The sequence below is a fragment of the Lutra lutra genome, chromosome 7 (assembly GCF_902655055.1).
Source record: "Lutra lutra chromosome 7, mLutLut1.2, whole genome shotgun sequence".
NCBI lineage: Eukaryota > Metazoa > Chordata > Mammalia > Carnivora > Mustelidae > Lutra > Lutra lutra.
The window spans coordinates 30,077,804-30,096,915 of record NC_062284.1 but is presented as its reverse complement, the minus strand read 5'-3'; the positions used below and the strand labels follow the sequence as shown (position 1 = coordinate 30,096,915).

General features: G+C 59.9%; 2 protein-coding genes across 2 annotated transcripts; one reads left to right on the top strand and one right to left on the bottom strand.

Annotated features, from left to right (window-relative positions):
- Window positions 1-461: 461 nt before the first annotated feature.
- Window positions 462-6,627, top strand: NEIL1 (nei like DNA glycosylase 1). Its single transcript, XM_047737231.1, has 10 exons — window positions 462-693; window positions 1,490-1,945; window positions 4,146-4,265; window positions 4,357-4,420; window positions 4,644-4,743; window positions 5,136-5,263; window positions 5,656-5,683; window positions 5,882-5,943; window positions 6,077-6,242; window positions 6,357-6,627. The coding sequence occupies exons 1-10, from the start codon at window positions 608-610 to the stop codon at window positions 6,425-6,427; spliced, it is 1,281 nt and encodes a 426-aa protein (XP_047593187.1). The 5' UTR covers window positions 462-607; the 3' UTR covers window positions 6,428-6,627.
- Window positions 6,628-7,111: 484 nt separating this feature from the next.
- Window positions 7,112-18,586, bottom strand: MAN2C1 (mannosidase alpha class 2C member 1). The gene is made up of 26 exons (XM_047737229.1): window positions 18,371-18,586; window positions 17,970-18,095; window positions 17,407-17,530; window positions 16,215-16,285; window positions 14,950-15,127; window positions 14,434-14,623; window positions 12,812-12,918; window positions 12,528-12,638; window positions 12,074-12,166; window positions 11,848-11,964; window positions 11,567-11,662; window positions 11,321-11,466; window positions 10,821-10,944; window positions 10,368-10,489; window positions 10,179-10,264; window positions 9,897-10,052; window positions 9,623-9,720; window positions 9,362-9,456; window positions 9,022-9,126; window positions 8,783-8,939; window positions 8,539-8,682; window positions 8,066-8,175; window positions 7,877-7,956; window positions 7,619-7,767; window positions 7,425-7,534; window positions 7,112-7,352 (listed from the first exon to the last, which is right to left on the bottom strand). Exons 1-26 carry the CDS (start codon window positions 18,469-18,471, stop codon window positions 7,226-7,228), a joined length of 3,123 nt encoding a protein of 1,040 aa, XP_047593185.1. The 5' UTR covers window positions 18,472-18,586; the 3' UTR covers window positions 7,112-7,225.
- Window positions 18,587-19,112: the final 526 nt, after the last annotated feature.

Here is a 19,112-nt window from a genome sequence, read left to right as displayed (position 1 = left end):
GGTTCCTCCGCCACCTCCCCGACAGGTGACTGCTTCCAAAGCCTTTTCCACACATGGGGCCCCCAGCCCATCCTAGCCAAGCACTGCCACCTGCTCGAGAAACTACACTTCCCAGCAGGCGCCAGAGCAGCGATCTCAGCTCCCAGCATGCTCTTAGGCGCGGCCGGGCCCCCACGTTAACCCCTCAGTGGCTGCAGACTGGCGGGGAGCTGCCTGGGGAGCAAGTTATTTGGGGGGAGGAAGCGGCAGAGCTGAGGAGGGGATGGGGTTCGGGGACCTTGGGGAGGAAGGGACATGGGATTAGCCAAGGACGGGCAGCAGGGCAGGGTGGTGAAGGGGAGGCGAGCAATGGGGTGCCCGCCCTGCGGAAGTTAAGAATCTGGACTTTCACCTTTTACCGGAAAACGATCTCTTTTGGTGCCAGGCCCCAGACGGCGCTGAAGAGGGGGACGGGGGTAAGGGAGTCTGCCCTCCCTGGCTAAATTCCCCCTCTGCCCCACACAAAACCTGGCCCTGATCTGGGCAGGTCCTGGAGGAGAGTGGAAACTCCTCCCCAGCCAGGTGTAGGGGGTGGAGTTTGATTCCCACGGGCTGGCGCTTGGTGCTGATGTGGGCATTTCCTCTACTCCCCTGGACCTTGGCCTGGAGCTCGGGACCCCTTCCTGTCACCCCTGTCCTCCTCCCTCAAGAGTCGTGGGCACCTGGTTCCAGCGTATATGCGCCTGGAGACACCTGCCTTCCCTCCCCCTTGTCCTGGGTCTGGTCCTGAGCAGTGGGTGGTGACAGGCTGGTCCTTGCTGCGGGCAGAGTCTCTGGCAGAGTAGCATGGTTCCCCGAGTTCTCATTCTCCAGGTGGGGTTAGGGTCGCTTCATCAGTTGTTCCGGGCCAGGTGCAGGCGGGGTCCTAAGAAGTGGAGTCATGAGCAAGCAGAGCTTGCCCTCTGAGGTGGGAGTGGAGGTAGAGGGAGACAACAAACAAGATGATTTCAGATTCTGGGGATGCCATGAAGAAAACTCAGTGGTGGTGGGGGGATGCTACCTCAGAGAGAGTGGTCAGGGGAGGCCTCTCTCCAGTGTCCCAGACTGAAAGGACAGCAAGGACAAAGATGTGGCAATGGGGAGACTGTGCTTGGAGCCAGTGAATGAGGGGGAATGTGGGAGGAAATGAGAGGACCCTGTGGGCTCAGGTGGGATCTGGGCTTCATTCTGAAAGCAGTGGGGGCTCCTGAAAGCCCCGTGGAGGGTGTTAAATAAGGCAGAGTCTTGCTTCCCCACCTGAGCCCCCATAGCGCCCTGGGCTTTCTGAGCACCGTCAGCTGGGGACCAGGGCCTATGGTCAGGCTGGCTGATTTGTCCGCCCATTGAAGCTATTAGTGACCCCCTCCGACCCTCAGGGTTCTCCTTTATAAAATGGGGTGATAATTCTACATCACAAGGTGACGCTTGGCCCCACCTGCTGTCATCCTGTCTCCCCCTCCCCCCACCACAGGCCCAGCTGCCCCTTGCCCAGAATGCCTGAGGGCCCCGAGCTGCATCTGGCCAGTCTCTATGTGAACGAGGCGTGCAAGGGGCTGGTGTTTGCCGGGTGCGTGGAGAAGTCACCCGTCAGCCGCAACCCCGAGGTGCCGTTTGAGAGCAGCGCGTACTGCATCTCCTCCTCGGCCCGTGGCAAGGAGCTGCGCCTGACTCTGAGCCCCCTGCCTGGGGCCCAGCCCCCACAGGAGCCACTGGCCCTGGTCTTCCGCTTTGGCATGTCTGGCTCCTTCCAGCTGGCGCCCCAGGACGCGCTGCCGGCCCATGCCCACCTGCGCTTTTACACAGCTCCCCCTGGCCCCCCACTCGCCCTCTGCTTCGTGGACATCCGCCGCTTTGGCCACTGGGACCTCGGGGGCGAGTGGCAGCCCGGCCGCGGGCCTTGTGTCTTGCTGGAGTACGAGCAGTTCAGGTAGGCCCGGTACCAGGCGTGATGAGCACAGTCTTAGGCTCCCGGCCTGGCTCTGTTAGCGCCTCGCTGGCCAGTGAGGAACAAGTCTAGTCCCCTCTGGTCCTCAGTCCCTTCATGTGTTAACAAAAAGTGTCCTTTCCGGGGAGCTAATGGATGTGGAGCCCCAAAACAACTGATGTGGGGGGGCAAGAGGAGGACGGGCAGGCCTGTCCCAAGGACACGTGGCCAGCTCGTGTCAGAGCTGGGGATCAGCATTCCACTGTGCTTCTCGGAGGCTAAGAAAGGTGACAGGGCTTTAACAACCTGGCAAGAAGGATTCCCGCTCAGGTTCCCTTCCCTGAGCGGGAAGGAATTGCTTGGAGGCGGTGGGCTGCCTCATGCCACGGTTTCTGAAATGAGTTTGCGGTCTCCCACTTCTGCCTGCCCACTGGTCTGTGACCATCTGCCGGAGGGGTCACCGCCCCACCTGGGATGTGATGTGTGTCTCGGAGGATGGCATGGTGCCAGCCACTTCCCTTCACCGAAACATGAAACGTGTGCGGGTTTCTTTTTCGTGCCAAGCCCTCTTCCAGGTGTTGGGCGGGTACTGCAGTGAGCAAGATGGATGTGGTCCCTCTCCCACAGGCTGAAGTTCGGGTAGGGCAGGGGGAACAAGGAAACAAAGTAGGTGACTTCAAATAGAAGAAAAATCAGAAGTAGATGACTCTTGGCCGGAGGGCTGGGGTTGGGGGATTAGGAAAAGACCACTCCAGGTGATTTGAGCCAAGGCCCGCCTGATGAAAAGGACCCAGCCTTAGCAAAGCCCTAGAGGGAAAGCACCGTAGGGACAGAATCACAGACTCAAGGCCTGCAGTGGACTTGGTGTGCTTTCTATTGGGCCTTAGACTCGGTGGCGCGTCAGGGTTGGTCAGGGTGTCTTGAGCACAACAGAAGTCACTTGATTCCTGGCCTTCCCAGGCACAACCCTGAGTTCACCCCAGGGTCCTGGATTCCTCCCACCTTAACCTTCCTGGGAAGTCATTACATGTCAGCTGGCTCTGAAGTTTCTCTCACGTGAGAAGCTTGGCTGGTTTTTTGGTCCCACTACTGGGGAGCATGCAGGGGTCTGCCCCCTAGTGTTCTGACCACTTAGGCTAATGTTCCCCACTTGGCCCCACACTGTGTCTTACGGCCCCTACTTCATATGCTCCTTGTGCCTGTTACTGAGTCAGTCTCTCCAGGATCCTTTCCCACAAAGAAACAAGGTGCATTTCCTCTTCATGGGGGTGAGGAGGGATCTGGGACCCCTGGAGGTGGCGTGAGGGCTGCTGGGACACTCTCTAACCATGACTTGTCAGCACACATCTTGGACAGAGCCAGCTCCGGCTTCCTTGAAGATCTTCAGGGTCTTCAGAGAAATTGACCCCACCAGTGTCAGACCCGCATTCTAGCCCATCAGAAGTTCCAGACAGGGAGCTCGGGCTCTTGGGACACCGCATGAGCTCTTGGGATCACCTTGTTCTCCAAAAGGTCTTGAAGTCTTGAATCTGAGGGTCTTTGGTGATAGACCCACAATGTCTACGGACTTGTGTGCTTCCTTGAACACATTGCCTTTTTTAAAAGATTTTATTTGAGAGACAGTGAGCACAAGCAGTGGGAGGGGCAAAGGGAGAGGGAGAAGCACGCTCCCTGCTGAGCAGGGAGCCCGACCACTCAGGGCTCAATCCCAGGACCCCAGGATCATGACCTGAGCCAAAGACAAGACACCCAGGGCCCCGAACACATTGCTTTTGATTGGTATCTTTCACCATTCATAATGAATTCAAATCTCATATTGGTGTTCCCAATTAACAGGAAAATGGAGGGGCCCCTGAGGGGCTCAGACGGTTAAGCAGCTGCCTTTGACTCAGGTCATGATCCTGGGGTCCTGGGATGGAGCCCCACACCTGGCTCCCCGCTCAGCAGGGAGTCTGCTTCTCCCTCTGCCTCTCCTCTGTCTCTCTGAAATGAATGAGCAAAATATTGAAAAAAAAGGAAAATGGAGGTTTTCACTGCCAATATAGCACCAAGGCTGGGAAATGGGAACAGGGACTCCCACATTCCTTCCCCTTACATCCAGGTACAGGTACCGTCGGCCCCTCCCCCCTATTGTGTGTCAAGCCCTCAGGAATGGGGGCAGAGAAGGGGGTCTCATGTGCCCGGGCTGGCTGTGTTCCTCCAGGGAGAACGTGTTACGAAACCTAGCGGACAAGGTCTTTGACCAGCCCATCTGCGAGGCCCTCTTGGACCAGAGGTTCTTCAATGGCATTGGCAACTATCTGCGGGCAGAGATCCTGTACCGGTCAGCAGGTGGACCGGGAGGACTAGGAAGGGCTGGGTGTGCCCGCATTCTCCACTGCTTAGCATGGCTCCCTCTCTCCACCCCACTGCAGGCTGAGGATACCCCCTTTCGAGAAGGCCCGTAAGGTTCTAGAGGAGCTGCAGCAGCGCAGGCCGGTGAGGGTGCAGGGAGCAATGCGGCCAACGACAACTAAGGCTGGGTTAGGTGTCTCTAGCTTTGGGCCCATTTCCCTTTCTCTTCAGTGTCTGGGGTCGGGGCAGATGGATTGTCTCTTGAGTCCTGCTAAGCTCTTGGGGTTCTGCACCCCGGGACTCATCTGCCTTCTGAGTGGCCCTGCCTCACGCTGCCAGCCAGTTCCTGCCTCTGCCCCTTCTCCAGAGCCCGGAGCTGACCCTGAGCCAGAAGATCAGGGCTAAGCTGCAGAACCCAGACCTGCTGGAACTGTGTCACTCCGTGCCCAAGGAAGTGGTCCAGCTGGGTGAGCCCTGGGAGCCAAAGACGGCTCTACCTCTGCTTCAGAATACTGTGGAACCCCAGGGCTGTTCCTGCCCTACTTGGGGTGTGGATGTCTATAGACTTAGTTGTTGCTACCTGGATCAAACCTCCTCACTTGTTAGGTGTCTATGTCCTCTGTGCAGCCCAGGAGGTGGGCAGGACAAGGGTTAATCACCCCACCCCAGGATGGAAAAGCCATGGCCCAGAGCCAAGGAGCCCCCAGCCTGAGGGCACACAGCTGGGGGAGGGAGAGCCTTGGCCCCCTGACGCAGTCCCTCAGCTGTGTGGCTGAGGTCCGGGCCAGGTCGACCAGGCTCCCCGTCCTCACAGCCCGAGTCTGCCTTCCGACTCCGGCCCGGTTCCTCTGACCCACAGGGGGCAAAGGATATGGGCCGGAGCAGGGGGAGGAGGACTTCGCTGCCTTCCGAGCATGGCTGCAGTGCTATGGCGTGCCTGGCATGAGCTCCCTGCGGGACCGGCGTGGCCGGACCATCTGGTTCCAGGTTTGGGCCCTAACCTCACACAGGCAAATGGAAATCCTGAGGAAGCTAGTGGGGTGGATAGACCTAGGGTCCCAGTAGGGCAGGAGCTGGGGTCTCCTAGGAGCAGATGTCTAGGGCTTGTGGACACCCCCAGGGGTCACACTGTCCCCAGTGGTATAGGATTTCCCCATGCTTTACTCCTCCTCTCCTCAGCCCAGGGTCCCAGCCAGTGGAGCAGCCCAAGGCAGGATGGCCTTGATGTGGGCTCCCACCTGGGGAGGATGGGGCTATCCGAGAGGCCTCTTAGGGGAGAAGCCCCACTGATTTGGAAGGATAGTTGTGAACTCTGCTTCTCCAAGGAAAACTACCCCTGCTCTAGCCAGGTTGATTCCTGAGTTCTCATTCCATTTTAGGGGGATCCTGGACCCCTGGCACCGAAAGGTAAGCCACTCTCAATGTAATAAGCTAGGAGAGCAGGAAGGACTAAGGTGCTTGCAAGAGCTACATCGCCCTTCTCCATCCCAGTCCCCACTCCACCCCTGGGAGTCACCCCAGATCGGGAGTCTGTGGGAAGGGGGCTGAGGGCACAGGATCCCCCCCCCCGCCCCCCGCCCCCCGCCCAGTGTCAGTGTCCTGCAGGAGGCAAGTCCTGCAAGAAGAAATCCAAAGGAGCACAGCAGGGGCCTGAGCACAGACTAGAGGTATGTCTCCTCCCTTCATTCTCTCCTGCCCCAGCCGCACACCCCAGGAGCCCTCCCTTGACAATGGGGGCAATGATGGGTCCTCACCAACCTCTGAACTGCTCACAGAACCCCTTGGGGACTATCTCCTCAGGACCCTCTCGTTCCAAGCACAGCCCCTTCCAGGACACGTGGGACACGCAGAGACCCTCCTGGTCAAAGTACAGCCCAGCAGCCAGAGGGGACCAGCCTCCAGCAGGACCCAGAGGTCCCGCCAGTCCCTGGGAAGGGAAAAAGGAGGAGGCGACCAGCAACCTCAGGTGGGCCTTGCTAGAAGGCTCTGTAGGAGGAAGTGGTAGTGCTGGTGGGAAGACTGCGGACAGAGGTGGAGGGGAGGCCATCAGGGCAGTCCTGAGCCTCACCTGTCCTCTCAGGCCACCGCAGACCCCGAAGGATCAAAGCTGACACCCCATTCTTGGATAATGAGGGGATGGCAGCCTCTTAGCAGGAAGGCCTCCTTGCTCTGCCAAGCCCTGCGGGGCCTGGGTGGCTCAGCTGAAGCAGGTTGGAGCTGCTGGGGGCCAGGTGCCCCGGCCCTGTGGCTATTCCCTACACAACTATGATGTTTTTAATTGTACCCCATTCCCCATTTTTTTAAACCCACATGAAAAATGCTATCATTTTTAATAAACGAATACACTTGAATTTCTTGGCACTTCTTGGGCTGGCTGTAGAAGGTCTGGGAAGCCCAAGTTGGGAGAAGCTGTTGCCTGACCTTGGAAACAGAAGAGCCACCCAGCAAGGCCGACTGAGCCCCTCCACCTGTCTTCCAGGCCCTGGCTCTCAGAGGACTGCCTGCCTCTGCAGGTACAGCCGCTTGGAGGTGGTATAGAGACCTGGGCCCCAGGCAGCAGGGGCCCCCCCAGTTCCTCCCGTCCAGAATTCCCAGCACTGCCATTGCCCGTGCTTCCTCTTGCTCCTCTTCTAGAGGGCAGCCAGCTGGAATCCACCCTCCTGGCCGCCTCCCCATGGGAGGAGCTTCTTATCCCATCTCTTCTCCAGGTTGTGGTCCCTGATATCCCAAATCCCAGGGGACGCAGCAACCCAGATCCTGCACAAATGCCTGGGGAAAAGTTCCTCCTTGAGGCTAGGCCCCGAGGGGAGTGAGCAGGGACTACTGCTAGCAGGGTTCCTGAGTCGAGGGTTTATTTATTGTTCAACAGGTGAGGGACTCTTGCTTCAGGCTGGGGAGGCAGAAGTGAGGAGCGAAGCATTCCACACAGAAAGCCTCACCGTCAGGGGTTCAGTTGGGAGGGGGCTGCAGCACCAGCAACAGGGACCGAACTTGGAAGGGAGAAAAGGTGAGCTTCAGGCGGGAGTCCTGAAGGGGCAGGTGGCCGGCAGGGTCGCGCTGCTCCAGGAGGTTGCAGCTAGAGAAGAGGGGGGGTTATGAGGGCCCCGCGAGGGCAGGACTCCCGCCCCCCTCTGTGCCCCCCACTCACAGGACGGCCTCCTGAATCGGCAGCGACGTGTACAGCCAGCAGTCGACGTGGCTGCCGTGGGCCTCGTACAGCCTGAGCACCAGCGTGCGGCCCTGGAGGCTGGCCTCTGCCTGCCGGAGGGAGGCGGGTGGTGGGCGGGGCAGGTGCGGGCCCAGCTGAGGCCCCGCCCCCTGCCGCGCCGCCCCGCCCCTTGCCTGCTTGACGGTCTCCAACACGACTGCGGGCGAGGACACAGAGAAGGCGCTCCAGGACGCCGCGGGCGCCGGGCCTGGGGCAGGAAGTGCCAACAGGGGGAAGTTGAGGCTGTAGGCAGCGCGGATAACGCCAGCTTCCTGGAAAGAGCCTAGAAATGGGGGTGGGAGCGTGGGCGCGCTGGCGTTTTCTCCGCCGGCCGCTGGGAGAAACCGAGGCTCAGAGCAGGGCAGAGACGCACGCCGGGCCGACGCACTCACCCTTGTGCGGCATCAGCGCGTAGGTGAACTCGTGGCGACCCATGTCAGCAGTGGCATCGGGGGCCTTCGGTGCTCTCAAGCTGGGGTGGGAAGGGCGGGAATGGGCCGGGCTGGAACTGCGGGGGCTCCGGCCCGGGAGGACGTGCGCCCCCATGCCAGCCCTCGCGGCCTGGCGGGCCCTCCACTCACAGAGAGAGGCTGAGGACGTTGCCGCGGACCGACGCGCCGTACTTGCAGTCGTTGAGCAGAGCCAGCCCAAACCCGTGCTCTGACAGGTCCATCCAGCGGTGGGCCCACACCTGGAGGGCGGATGCCAGACCCGCTTGGTGGCCCCGCCCCCTCCCCGGCCCCGGAGCTCCCGCCACTACTGGGAGGGCCCTCTCTGGGACCACGGGATGGAGCTCCAGCCCTCACCACAGGAGGCGCTGGGTACACCATCCAACCTGTGTAGGCCTCAGGTCCTCATCTGTGAAATGGGGACAACAGAATTCACCCCACCAAACGGGCATGTGGGTCAAAGTAAACACAGCATTTAGCACAAGGTCCAGCCCAAACGTCCAGCATGGTGATCACGGTGATCACCGTCCTCCTCCTGACCCCACACCACACGGGGCTCTTCCCAGCCAGGCAGGCTGCAAACCCCACCCCACCCCATGTCAGACCTCAAATCGAGCCCAGTCCCAAGAGGTGTTGCGGTGCGTGGGCCGCTGCAGATGTCCGAACTGGACCTCATAGGTGGCTTGGGGGCTCCGCACGCGGGTGGGGAACTCCACCTTCAGGAATTTGTGGGCCTCGTGCCAGTGCACCTGTGACGGAAGGACACACACACACACACACACATAGGCCTGGGCGACTCCCTCCTCCCCAGCCGCCCAGGGAGAATGTCCACCCCCCCGCCGCCTCTACCTCGGTGTGGAAGCGGACGTAGGGGCAGCCGACGTCCAGCACCACCTCCTGGCTGAGCCGACTACTGGGGCTGATCTGCAGCAGGAACCAGGCGCTGCCCCGCAGGCCACCCTCAGTGCCCACTGCCAAGGTTCCTGCCTGGCCCGGCACTGGCTTCCTGCGGGGTGGGGTAGCTAAGCTGAGCCAGGGCAAGCGGACGGAGGGGGCCCACCCCCACCCCGGGCCTGTCCACACTGTACCGTGTCTCCAAATGGTAGTCCATGACGTCCCATGCGTCCCAGTACAGAGGGACATCATCGAACAACACAAACTGGTTCCCCACCGTTCCCTCAGCAATGGCCTCCCTAGAAGGATGAGAACTTTATGACCTTGGTCTCTCCAGCTGCCTGAGGTGGGGTGGGGGCCGGGAGAACAGGCCCACGGGACAAGGGCACTCTTCCTAGACCAGCCTTCCCTGCCCTGTGTGGGTCCAGAGCCCCTGATGGGCTGCCGTGGGTGGTGCTAGGGCCAGGGGACAGAGGGAACGGGCTCTGGGAGCCACCTGCCAGGCAATGGAAGAGGGCAATGAGAAGTTGGCACCTGCCGGAGGCCACGAGCACCAGGGACGTCAGGCAGCCAGTTGGGTCCAGCCTCACCCGGATGATGCCATTGTCCAGAGTCACAGAACCGTCGGTCTTGGTGGGAAGCGTCTTTGAAGCTGAGTCTGCAGGGACTTCCCACCACCAATGGCACCCCCAGCCCAGCCCCCCACCACTTGCTCCAGCTGGAGAGCTTAGAATCCCCACATTGTTAGGGAAGGCCCAGGAGGGGCCCCGCACACCCGCTTGTGCCAACACTCACCTCTTGCACCACAAACACAGGCTGCTGGGTCTGCAGGGGCTGCAGTGAGGTGGGGCTGGGGGCAGGGGCATAGCCCATGCTGGGCACGGTCACCAGGGCTGGGGATGAGGCCCGGGCATCAGTGCGGCCTCCCTGTCCTTCTGGGAGCCTCACCCGAGGGTTGGGTGGCTGCTTCTCCTACTGCCCCCCAGCTGGGGGCACCCCAGGGCAGCGCCCCCTCCCCTGGGGCAATGTCCCTCCCATTGCAGTAGCAGCCTCTCCCCCCAGCTCCTACCGAGGCTGTGGGCCCCACCAGGCCTGGGCAGGGCCAACACTTCAGTGCGTTTCCACGGCAGCGTGTTGACGATGAGGAGGCCCTCGGGGCCCGGCTCCCCAGCACACAGAGCGGCCACCGCAGCACTCAGCAGCGTGTTGCCATGGGAACGGATGTCTGAGAAGAGACGGGCTGGTCATGGGTGGGCAGTGGGTTTGGGAGGACCCCTGAGTAGCCCATAGGCCACTCTCCAGGCTCCGCCCTGGGCGTCGGGCACAGTGGCAGGCAGGCCATCCAGCTCACCTTCATAGTGGCACATGGCCTCCTCCGCCACCAGCTGGATACAGCTTCCGGTCAGCACGTCATGGAACTGGTTCAGGAGCAGCAGCCTGCAGGAGCCCGGAGCAGGGATGGAGAAGGCTGGAGGGGCAGCCACAGAGCTGGCCGGGGGAGGCCGGGGCAGTGGCAGGGCTGGGCAGAAGCAGGCCTGACCTCCAGAGATCCTGCAGCTGGGCTGCCGGGTACAGGAACTGGGTGCTGCGGGCCACGGCCAGGCTGCTGAGCAGCTCCACGTCGTGCAGGATCCGCTCACACTCCCGGTTCCCCTTCTTGAGCTGAGCACAGTTGTTGGGGGGGAAGGGGGGGAGGGGAGTCTGTCCCAGACCACCTTCCAAAGCCCTCCTTGCTCAGAACCCGAGGCTCCCCAGGGCCTCCCAGATAAAGCCTCTGGTGCCTGACCTGTCCCTTTCCTCCCCAGCCCGAGGCCCACCTTCTTCAGGAATACTCAGCCCTGCCACCTCCAGGTCCCTGGCCCACCCGGCTCTGGTACTTCTCTCCCCTCAGTGCCTCTCTGGAACACGAGCCTCTCTCCAGGTCTGGACTAGACTCTGCCCCTGCAGACCCAGGGCACACGCTCCCTGCTGGGCTCAGGGACCAGCGCCTGACCTGGGCCTGAGTGGTGTAGGTGCCATTGTGTAGCTCCAGGAAGAGCTCCCCGACCCACGTGCACAGCTGCCCTGAGTGGCTCTCCAGTGCGGAGAAGAGTCGCCCCGGAGAAGACAGCTGCACCCTGAGGGAGACACAGCCTGGGTTGCCCAGCCTTGGGGGTACTGTGTGGCTCACCCTTCCCCCATGCCAGAGCAGATGAGAGATCCAGCCCCGACAGAAAGGAGCATCCCCACCACCCATCTCCAGAATGCTCCCTGTCCAGGCAAAGCCAGTTCCAGACCAGACGCGTGGGGAGGGTTCTGTCTCCAGCAGATTTGAGCCCCTTCCCACCTGCAGCTTTTGGCCCGCTCCCAGGATGGAAGCTGGGAAGAGCCGAGGGTCAGGGACTGGAATGGACAAGGTCCAGTGGAGGAGCTAGACGGAATGTCTGAGCGGAAAGCAGGGCTGCAGGACAGGGCAAAGGGAGCTCCGAGGGCTATTAGAGGGCCAGGGCGCACCTGGGCAGCCCGTCTGTGTTGTGCAGCCGCTTTAGGCGGTCCAGCATGGTCTGGGTGGGGCCCCCGCCCCCATCCCCAAAGCCGAAGAGGAAGGCACTGTGGTTGGTCCGCCCCTTGTCCCGGTTGTTGACCACGGTCTTCAGCACCTGGATAGGCAGAGCAGGGTAACCCGGGTGAGCCTAGGACAGGACACCCAGCCCTCTCCAGCCCACTCCCCCCCATCTCAGCCACCGGGTGCCCCCTCACCTCCTCCACACTGCCCTGCATCCCATATGAGTCTCCAGGTGGGAAGTGGGCCAGCACACGGGAGCCATCCAGCCCCTCCCAGAAAAAAGTATGGTGCTGTGGGCAGGGAGACAGGAGAGGGGCCAGAGCCAGGCCTGAGGCCTGTTGTGTAACCCTGGGCTTGGGGTCGGGGGGAAGAGACTCTCTGGGTGGAGTTGGGTGGTTGGTTCAGCATCCCTGAGTAAGCCAGGTGGGAGCTGAAACGGGCCAGGTGGGGACCCTGGCCCCCTGCTTCTGCTCACCGGGAAGGAGTTCACCAAGTTCCAGCTCAGTTTTTGGGTCAGGAAGCGCCTGATGCCGCAGCTGCGCATGATCTGGGGCAACTGGGCTGAGTAGCCAAACGTGTCTGGGAGCCAGAACTGCAGGGAAAGGGGCTCCTGGTGAAGCAGCCCCAGCCCCTCAGCCTCCCCGGGCTCAAGGTCAAGCTCCAGCCCCATGTACCCACAGGCACAGCGGCTTCCAGCCTACCTCCGAGCACATTTTCCCAAACTCCTGCAGGAAGAAGTTCTGGCCCTGCAGGAACTGCCTCACCATGGCCTCTCCGCTGGGAAGGTTCCCGTCCTGGCACCAAGTGAGGACAGAGGCAGCCAGCATCAGCGTCCCTGGGGACTGGGCGGGAGCTCGGGCCACCCCCACCCTGCACAGGAGTAGCCGGGGCTCTGACGGAGAGGGCTCATGCCCAGTGCCCAGAGGTGTTCCTCTCTTGGCTTCGCTCTGCTGTCTACCAGGGGAAGGGGAGGCTCGCAGGGCGGGGTCGGGCCTGCTGCCTCCCACCCTGCTTGAGACCCTCCTCTCCCTGGGGGTCCCGGGCCTTGGGAGTCCAGGACCCCACAGGAGGGGCATGAGGGTCCTGCAGAAAGCCACCTACCCACAAAGCCAAGGAGGGGAGGCCTGAGGCTGAGGGGTTGCAGATGGCACTTACCATTTCCACCCAGGTGCCCCCCACAGGCACGAACTGCCCTCGGCAGGCGAACTCCTGGAGCCGGGCATGCAGGCCAGGGTAGTGGTTCTTTACCCACTCGAACTGCTGCGCCTGTGGGGCAATGGGACCCGTGTTGGGGCAGGAGTGACAGGGATCCCCTCCCCCCGCCCCCTGGCCTAAGCACCTGGGGCCAGTGGGCAGCTGAGGGTGGGGAAAAGCCCTCCTCCTCAGGTGTGAGAAGGCCCTGGACCTCATCCAGGTACCCACACGGCTGTCCCTCTGACCTGGGAGCAGGCAAAGATGAAGTCCGGGTTCTGTTCCATGAGCTGCACGGCTGTCGCCCAGCTCCGGGCACATTTTCGTACAGTCTCCTTGAAGGGCCAAAGCCAGGCTGGACGGAAAGGGGTCAGAGGTGGAGGGAGAGCAGCAAGGTATCCGGCTCCCCACAGATCTCCAGCCTCACCCCTTCCCCCCCATACCCTGGGCCTCCAAAGGGCTGTCCTCCTCCCATACTAGGCCCCTTTCCCTGTAAGGCCCTCCGGCATCCCTCCTGAGCTTTCACTTCAAGACCCTGTCTCGAGGTGGGAGTAGGGGGTGGGGAAAGGAAGCTGTCAGTTTCACGAGTCAGGAACTGGAGGCCCCGTGCCCTGGAACAGCCTCACTCTGAGGCTGTGGCCCCCAACCCCTGAAAGGACCCTATAGAAGGTGGCAGAGGTTAACACATCGGTGGGTGCCGCAGAAGAGGGGATGAGGCATCCCAACATGGATCTGCCTGGGCCAGCCCCACATGTGAGGCACTACAGCCTCTCCTGCCCTCTAGGCCCGGTTCCTTGCTTGCCAGTCCAGAGCTCTCACACTCCACCGCGAACCACGACACAGCACAGAAAGCCATGTTCTATGCTTCTGAAACATTAGCTGCTTCAGATTCAGTACCTCGGGGAGCTTGTTAAAAATGCAGATTTCCTGGGGCACCTGGGTGGCTCAGTCAGTTAAGCGTCTTCCTTTGATCTGGGCCATGATCCCAGGGTCCCGGGATCCAGCCGTGTGGGGCTCCCTGCTCAGAGGGGTCTGCTTCTTCCTCTCCCTCTGCCCCTCCTCCCGCTGGCCCTCGTGCATGCGCACGCTTTCAAACAATAAAATAATCTTTTAAAAAAATGCAGATTTGGGGCACCTGGGTGGCTCAGTGGGCTAAGCCTCTGCCTTTGACTCAGGTCATGATCTCAGGGTCCTGGAATCGAGCCCCACATTGGGCTCTCTACTCAGCAGGGAGCCTGCTTCCCCCTCTCTCTCTGCCTGCCCCTCTGCCTACTTGTGATCTCTCTCTCTGTCAAATAAGTAAATAAAATCTTTTTTAAAAAATGCAGATTTCCCATAAGCTTCACAGACACTGCAGACTCATCAAGTTCAAAGCTGAACTCATGACCCCCCTGCCCTATCCCTCACCCCCTCTACCCACCCACCCCCTGCCCCAAACCTGCCCCTGTGCATGAGTCCCTATCTCCATTACTTCTACATCACTCCTCCCTGAGGACTGGGACACCCTTGTCAAACTCTTACTCGGTCTCACTTGGTTCAAAGGTCACCTCCTCTAGGAAGCCTCTCTGAGCCCTCCTGACCCATCAGGGTTAAGTGCCTCCATTGTGGCACCAACCTTGTCTGCCTACTTTACAGCCATCATTCTCTAGGAACCTACCTCCCCGCATCTAACAAGGGCCACGTGCGGCCTCAGGTTTTGTCAAGAGAATAAACGAAAACACACCTAGCAAAGCCCATTTTACAAATGGGGAAAACTGAGGCCATTGTGGGCCAAGAACTCACTGGGGACGACACAGTGTTTCTGGGGCATAGCCAGGGCTTCAAGGGCACCCCTGCCTTGCCCAGCCAACCTGGCCAGCTGCTGCCCTACCTGTATCAATGTGGCAATGACCCATGGCATGGATGGTATGCTGACTTTCTCCTCCACGTTGGCCAAAGAACCTGGAGGCCAGGGCCTGGGCCACCGGGAAAGTCTGTGGCTGGGCAGGGTCACACACGTTCACCATCTGGTTGGCTGTGTACAGGGCCTGGAAGCTGCGCTGGTTGTCTTCCCCAAGGCCCTGCAGCAGGTATCTGTCCCTTAATTCCCATCCGGAGCAAGGGGGGTTTCCAGAACTCGGCCCCAGCTGACCTCTCAATGGTTCTTAGCAGAGCTCCTCCCTACCTCCAACCCTTTGCTCCTTCTGGTTCCCCCTGCTTAGTACTGCCTCCCTCCTCCCCCTTATAGAGGGAAATCCTTTCAATACTCAAGCAAGCAGAAACACTTTCCCTCTTTGGATTCCCAGACTCCCAACTCTCCGACCCAAGACACAACCAGTCCCGGGGGCGGGGGGTGGTGGCTGGGAAGGTCCCTAGAGCAAGCAGCTGGGGTAGGGGTGTTGCTTACCTTGGCTATGCCCAGCAGCAGCTCCAGATCCACCAGGAGTCTGTGGACATCCCGGCAGAACACAGCCAGCTCAGCCCGGCTCACCCGGAACATCTTCTCTGGGTCAGGGGCAGCGATCATGCTTCCCTTCCCGGCCCCCAGGAGCCCATTGCAGGCTACTTCCACATAGACGGTCAGGCTACAAATGTGGGGAGGCAGCCTCAGGCCAACAGACTGGCAGAAGATGCTGGGGGCTGGGGGAGGGAGGACCAAGGAGGCAGCCACTGCCCAGTCCCTGTTTGCCTCCAGGGTCCACCCCCCGAAAGGTCCCACAGTAGGTCAGGGGTCTGTGCGAGAGGGTCCTGTTCAGCTGATGAGCGTTCCACCCCGGGCAGGGGCAGTAAGCAGCCAAGATGGGAACTGTGTGAATTACGTGCTGCTCAGCCTTTTATTCCCATTTCCACAACTGACTTTACAAAGCACTGCCTTGGTCTCTGAACCCTTTCTGCATATTAAAACCGTGTTTGGATCCCCCAGGTCCAATCTTTCAGAGCAAAGATCCAGCAGCCAGCACAGGGCGAGCTGTTCTCTAGAGTGGCACGGTAATCTGTGGGGCTGTTCTGCTGTTTTCGGAGAGCAAACGGTACTTTGGTGGAGAAGCCTTCCCTGACCCCTCCTGCCACCCCTCTCCGAAGTCTGGGACCGCCCTCCATACTGAGCTCCTGGTGTTTGCTCTCAGAGCCCCCATCGGTTTTGTAATTATGTAAGTGTCCCTGAGTCCCCCTTGCTGTCAAGGACCATACTACTCACTATCACAGTGCTAGGATCCAGAAGCATCAGCTACAGTGCTCAATAAATATTAGAAAATACAGTAATACTATGTCTGAGTTCTGAACGGTGTCATAAAATGCCCATGTTATAATAAGGGACAAAAAGATATCAGGATGCAAATCATCAAAGAAATACAACCTCAGACAGGAGGAACTACACCTGAATGAGTTCCTGAGCTGAGGGCTGAAACGGTCATCTCCAGGTGGTGGGATAATGGAAGTCACTGACTTCTTTGTGCTTTCCTGTATTTACCACAAGAAGGCAGACAGTATCTTTCTAGCCAGGGGAAAAAAAAAAAAAAAACCCCCACCCCCCTCTTTAAAAAGAAACTGTGAGATCTGAGCATGCCAGTGTTGGAGGTGGGCGATTCAGGTCATTCTGAGCCTCGGCTCCTCCTTACCCCTTGGGGCCCCTCCCCCCCAGTATGGTCCACCAGGGCATGGGGACTACCTCACCTCCGGGGGTCTCCTTCTTCCAGCCTGTTGGTCAGGACATAGCTGGTCTTCTCCCCCTCTGTGGTCAAACCCTGGTGGGGAGTGGAATGAGAGAGACAGGGCCAGCGGCTTTTCCACAGTTCAGAGGAAATGTAAGCTGAGGGAGGCCAGGCCCCTCCACTTAGCCCCCAGCTGTGGCTCCTCTCGCCTACACAAAGCCAACACTGGCAAATCAGGGAGCCCTGGTGGCCGGTGCCCAACACCCATGGCAGCCCGAGTGCCCTGATCACCAAATGGCTTCTGTTTAGTTTAGCTGGAATGGAAGCTGAGCAAGTGAACTGACCACTGTATATTTTAGTTTCTTTATCTGTAAATAGGCATAAAGACCCACCACAAGCAATCATAAAAATTAAATCTGATACGGACGCTTAATTGTTGTTCATTCTGGGGAACTGGGGATGCTGTGATAGGGAGAGATCCATTACTTCAGGGGAAGAGGACTTGAATTTTTACTTTATGCCATTCAGAACTGCTTGAAAGTTCCCCCCCATAAGTATAGGCTACATATAATAAAAACTGGTGTATTAAAACTAAAACTACGGGTGCCTGGGGGACTCAGTCAGTTAAGCGACTGACTCTGGACTCTGCTCAGGTCATGATCTCAGGGTTGTGAGACTGAGCCCCACGTTGGCCTCAATGCTCAGCACGGATTCTGCTCGAGATTCTTTCTCTCCCTCTTCCCCTCCCCCCCTCTAAAAAACAAAACAGAACAATGAAAACCACTAAAAATAAAAAGTAATATGGTCTGCAAAGCCACTAGTCTGGCACCCAGCATCCAGTAGAGGGTTAATAAATGAATCTACTGTACTGTTATTATTGTACTTGATTAGCAATTATTTTCAGGCCAGAATGAGAAAATGGCCAGTCACTGGCAGGGTTGGCTTAGTACTAATTATCTTAGGACCCATAACCCATCCATTCAACGTCCCAATGTGAGAGGGACCGATCACACCAGGGCCTAAATGGCAACTTCCCCAGTCCTGCAATTCTTTTTTTTTTTTTTTTTATCTTTTTTTTTTTTTAATTTTTTTATTTTTTTCAGCATAGTCCTGCAATTCTTATACCCACAGGCACAGCCGCTAAGCAGCAGCGCCTTCTTCACAGACCTGGGCTGAAGTGGGGCCCAACCTATCCCCAGGGCAGGGCTGCTCACCTGGATAGGTTCTCCCTCTCGCCACAGCAGGCCTTCTCCATCACTTTCCCATCGAAGGTGAACTTCTTGACCCACCCATGCCTCTGGGATGGTGAGCTCTACCCGAAACCAGCAGGTCCACCACCTGCAAGACAGCCAACGGCATGGGCCTAGGGGTCCACGCCCTTGTCCTTTTGCCAGAATCCCTTGGACGAAAGGTCAGAGGGGACTTGAGACTTTCTCCAAGCATCCGCGGCATCACAAGCTATTCAGCTCGGAGCCACAAGAAAGGAGCAACACGGTGCGCGGCGAGGGGAGGGGAAAAGGCGGGCAAGTCAGGGGTCCATGATCCGTCCTTAGAGGGTCTTCCTGAGAGGTGTCGAGGTCCTGGGAGAAGGCAGGGGCGGGGGATGAAAACTCTCGCAGGAAAACGGAGGCAGCAGGGAGCTGCTTCCAGCAGAGGGTGCTGCTCCGCCCCGAGAGGCTGTCTAGGAGCCTGGGCGGCCGTGGAGGTGTGGCCCTTCGAGCCGCAGCGCGAGGGAGGGGGGCTGCCCGCGGCCCCGCCCCCTCCGAGCGTTACCCACGTGGGTCCAAAGCTGTCCCCTATCTGCGCGGGGCGGAACTCCTGCTGCACCGCCTGCTGGTAGGAAAGCCTCTCGGGCGTCTGGAAGCTGGAGAGCGCGGTCACCGGGCAGCTGTCTCTGAAGAGCCTGGGCGGGAGGAGCCGGTGGGCGCGCGCTCGAGGCCGCTCCGGTTGGGCCCGCGGGCGAGTCGGCGGATGGCGCCGCGCCTTCCCTCGACCCTCCGCGGAGAAGGCTGCCCCCCAGCACAGCTTTTCCCGAGCCCTCCTCCCGGGCCCCTGCCCTGTCCGCGGCGGGCACTTCGTCCCTCGGCCCGGGTGACCGCGGCTTGGGTTTCCCCCCGGAAGGGAAGACTGGGGCGCGCGGACGCGGCCGGCCGGCGCCCGGGGCGAGGGGGCCCCCACCTGCCGCGGAGGTTACAGTCCGTGAAGTAGAGCGGCGACACGAATTTCTCTACGCGCTCCAGAGTAGTGCGCCAGTGCTTCAGGGCCGGCGCCGCCGCCATCGCCGCGCGCTCGCTGCTCTCCCCGGAAGGCCTCTGCCGCTGCCGGCGTGGCCCACGGCCGGGAACCAAAGGTTCCGGCGTCCGAAGGGCGCCTTTCGGCCCCGGGCAGCTTTTCGTGGAACACTGGCGGCTCTCGAAAGCCCCGCCGCGCGGAACTCAGAGCGAGCCGCTGAGCCGAGCGCGCGGCTTCCGAGGCTCTACACCCGCTCTTCCGAACCCTCGGGCCACTGGGCAAATCCTTAAGTAGAACGGCAGCTTTGACGCTTAGAGTCTCCGAAAGTCCCGACACCGAACCGGGGACTGTAGGCGCGACGGGCAGGCTGGAGCAGAAGCGTCACCCAGGCTTAGAAGCCACACGCGGCAACCGGCTAGCTCTCCCGACCCAGCCAGACCTCTAGTGCTCGCTAGCCGGAAAACCTACTTAACGTGGGAAGAGCGAGGCGCCGGGCCCGTGCTTTGAAGCTGATCGGCAGACCTGGGTTAAATAGGGAGGGCTTTGCGCCGCGATAACCGGAGCTTCCTCCAACATATTCTGTGTATACAGCCGTCACTTATCCCCAGAAACCCTGGATATATTTTGATGTGATGGCAGATGAGTCATAGCATTCAAGATCCCACTTGAATAACGTTATTTCACCACA

Bases quoted from the DNA above. Each gene is read 5' to 3' on its own strand.
- NEIL1 (XM_047737231.1), top strand. From the start codon at position 608: ATGTGGGCATTTCCTCTACTCCCCTGGACCTTGGCCTGGAGCTCGGGA. The intron at 694-1,489 runs GTGGGCACCTGG...CCCCCACCACAG, and splicing joins GTCCTCCTCCCTCAAGAGTC to GCCCAGCTGCCCCTTGCCCA. The intron at 1,946-4,145 runs GTAGGCCCGGTA...GTGTTCCTCCAG, and splicing joins CTGGAGTACGAGCAGTTCAG to GGAGAACGTGTTACGAAACC.
- MAN2C1 (XM_047737229.1), bottom strand. From the start codon at position 18,471: ATGGCGGCGGCGCCGGCCCTGAAGCACTGGCGCACTACTCTGGAGCGC. The intron at 12,919-14,433 runs GTAGGGCAGCAG...CTTTCCGTCCAG, and splicing joins TCATTGCCACATTGATACAG to CCTGGCTTTGGCCCTTCAAG. The intron at 12,167-12,527 runs GTAAGTGCCATC...ACTTGGTGCCAG, and splicing joins GGGGCACCTGGGTGGAAATG to GACGGGAACCTTCCCAGCGG.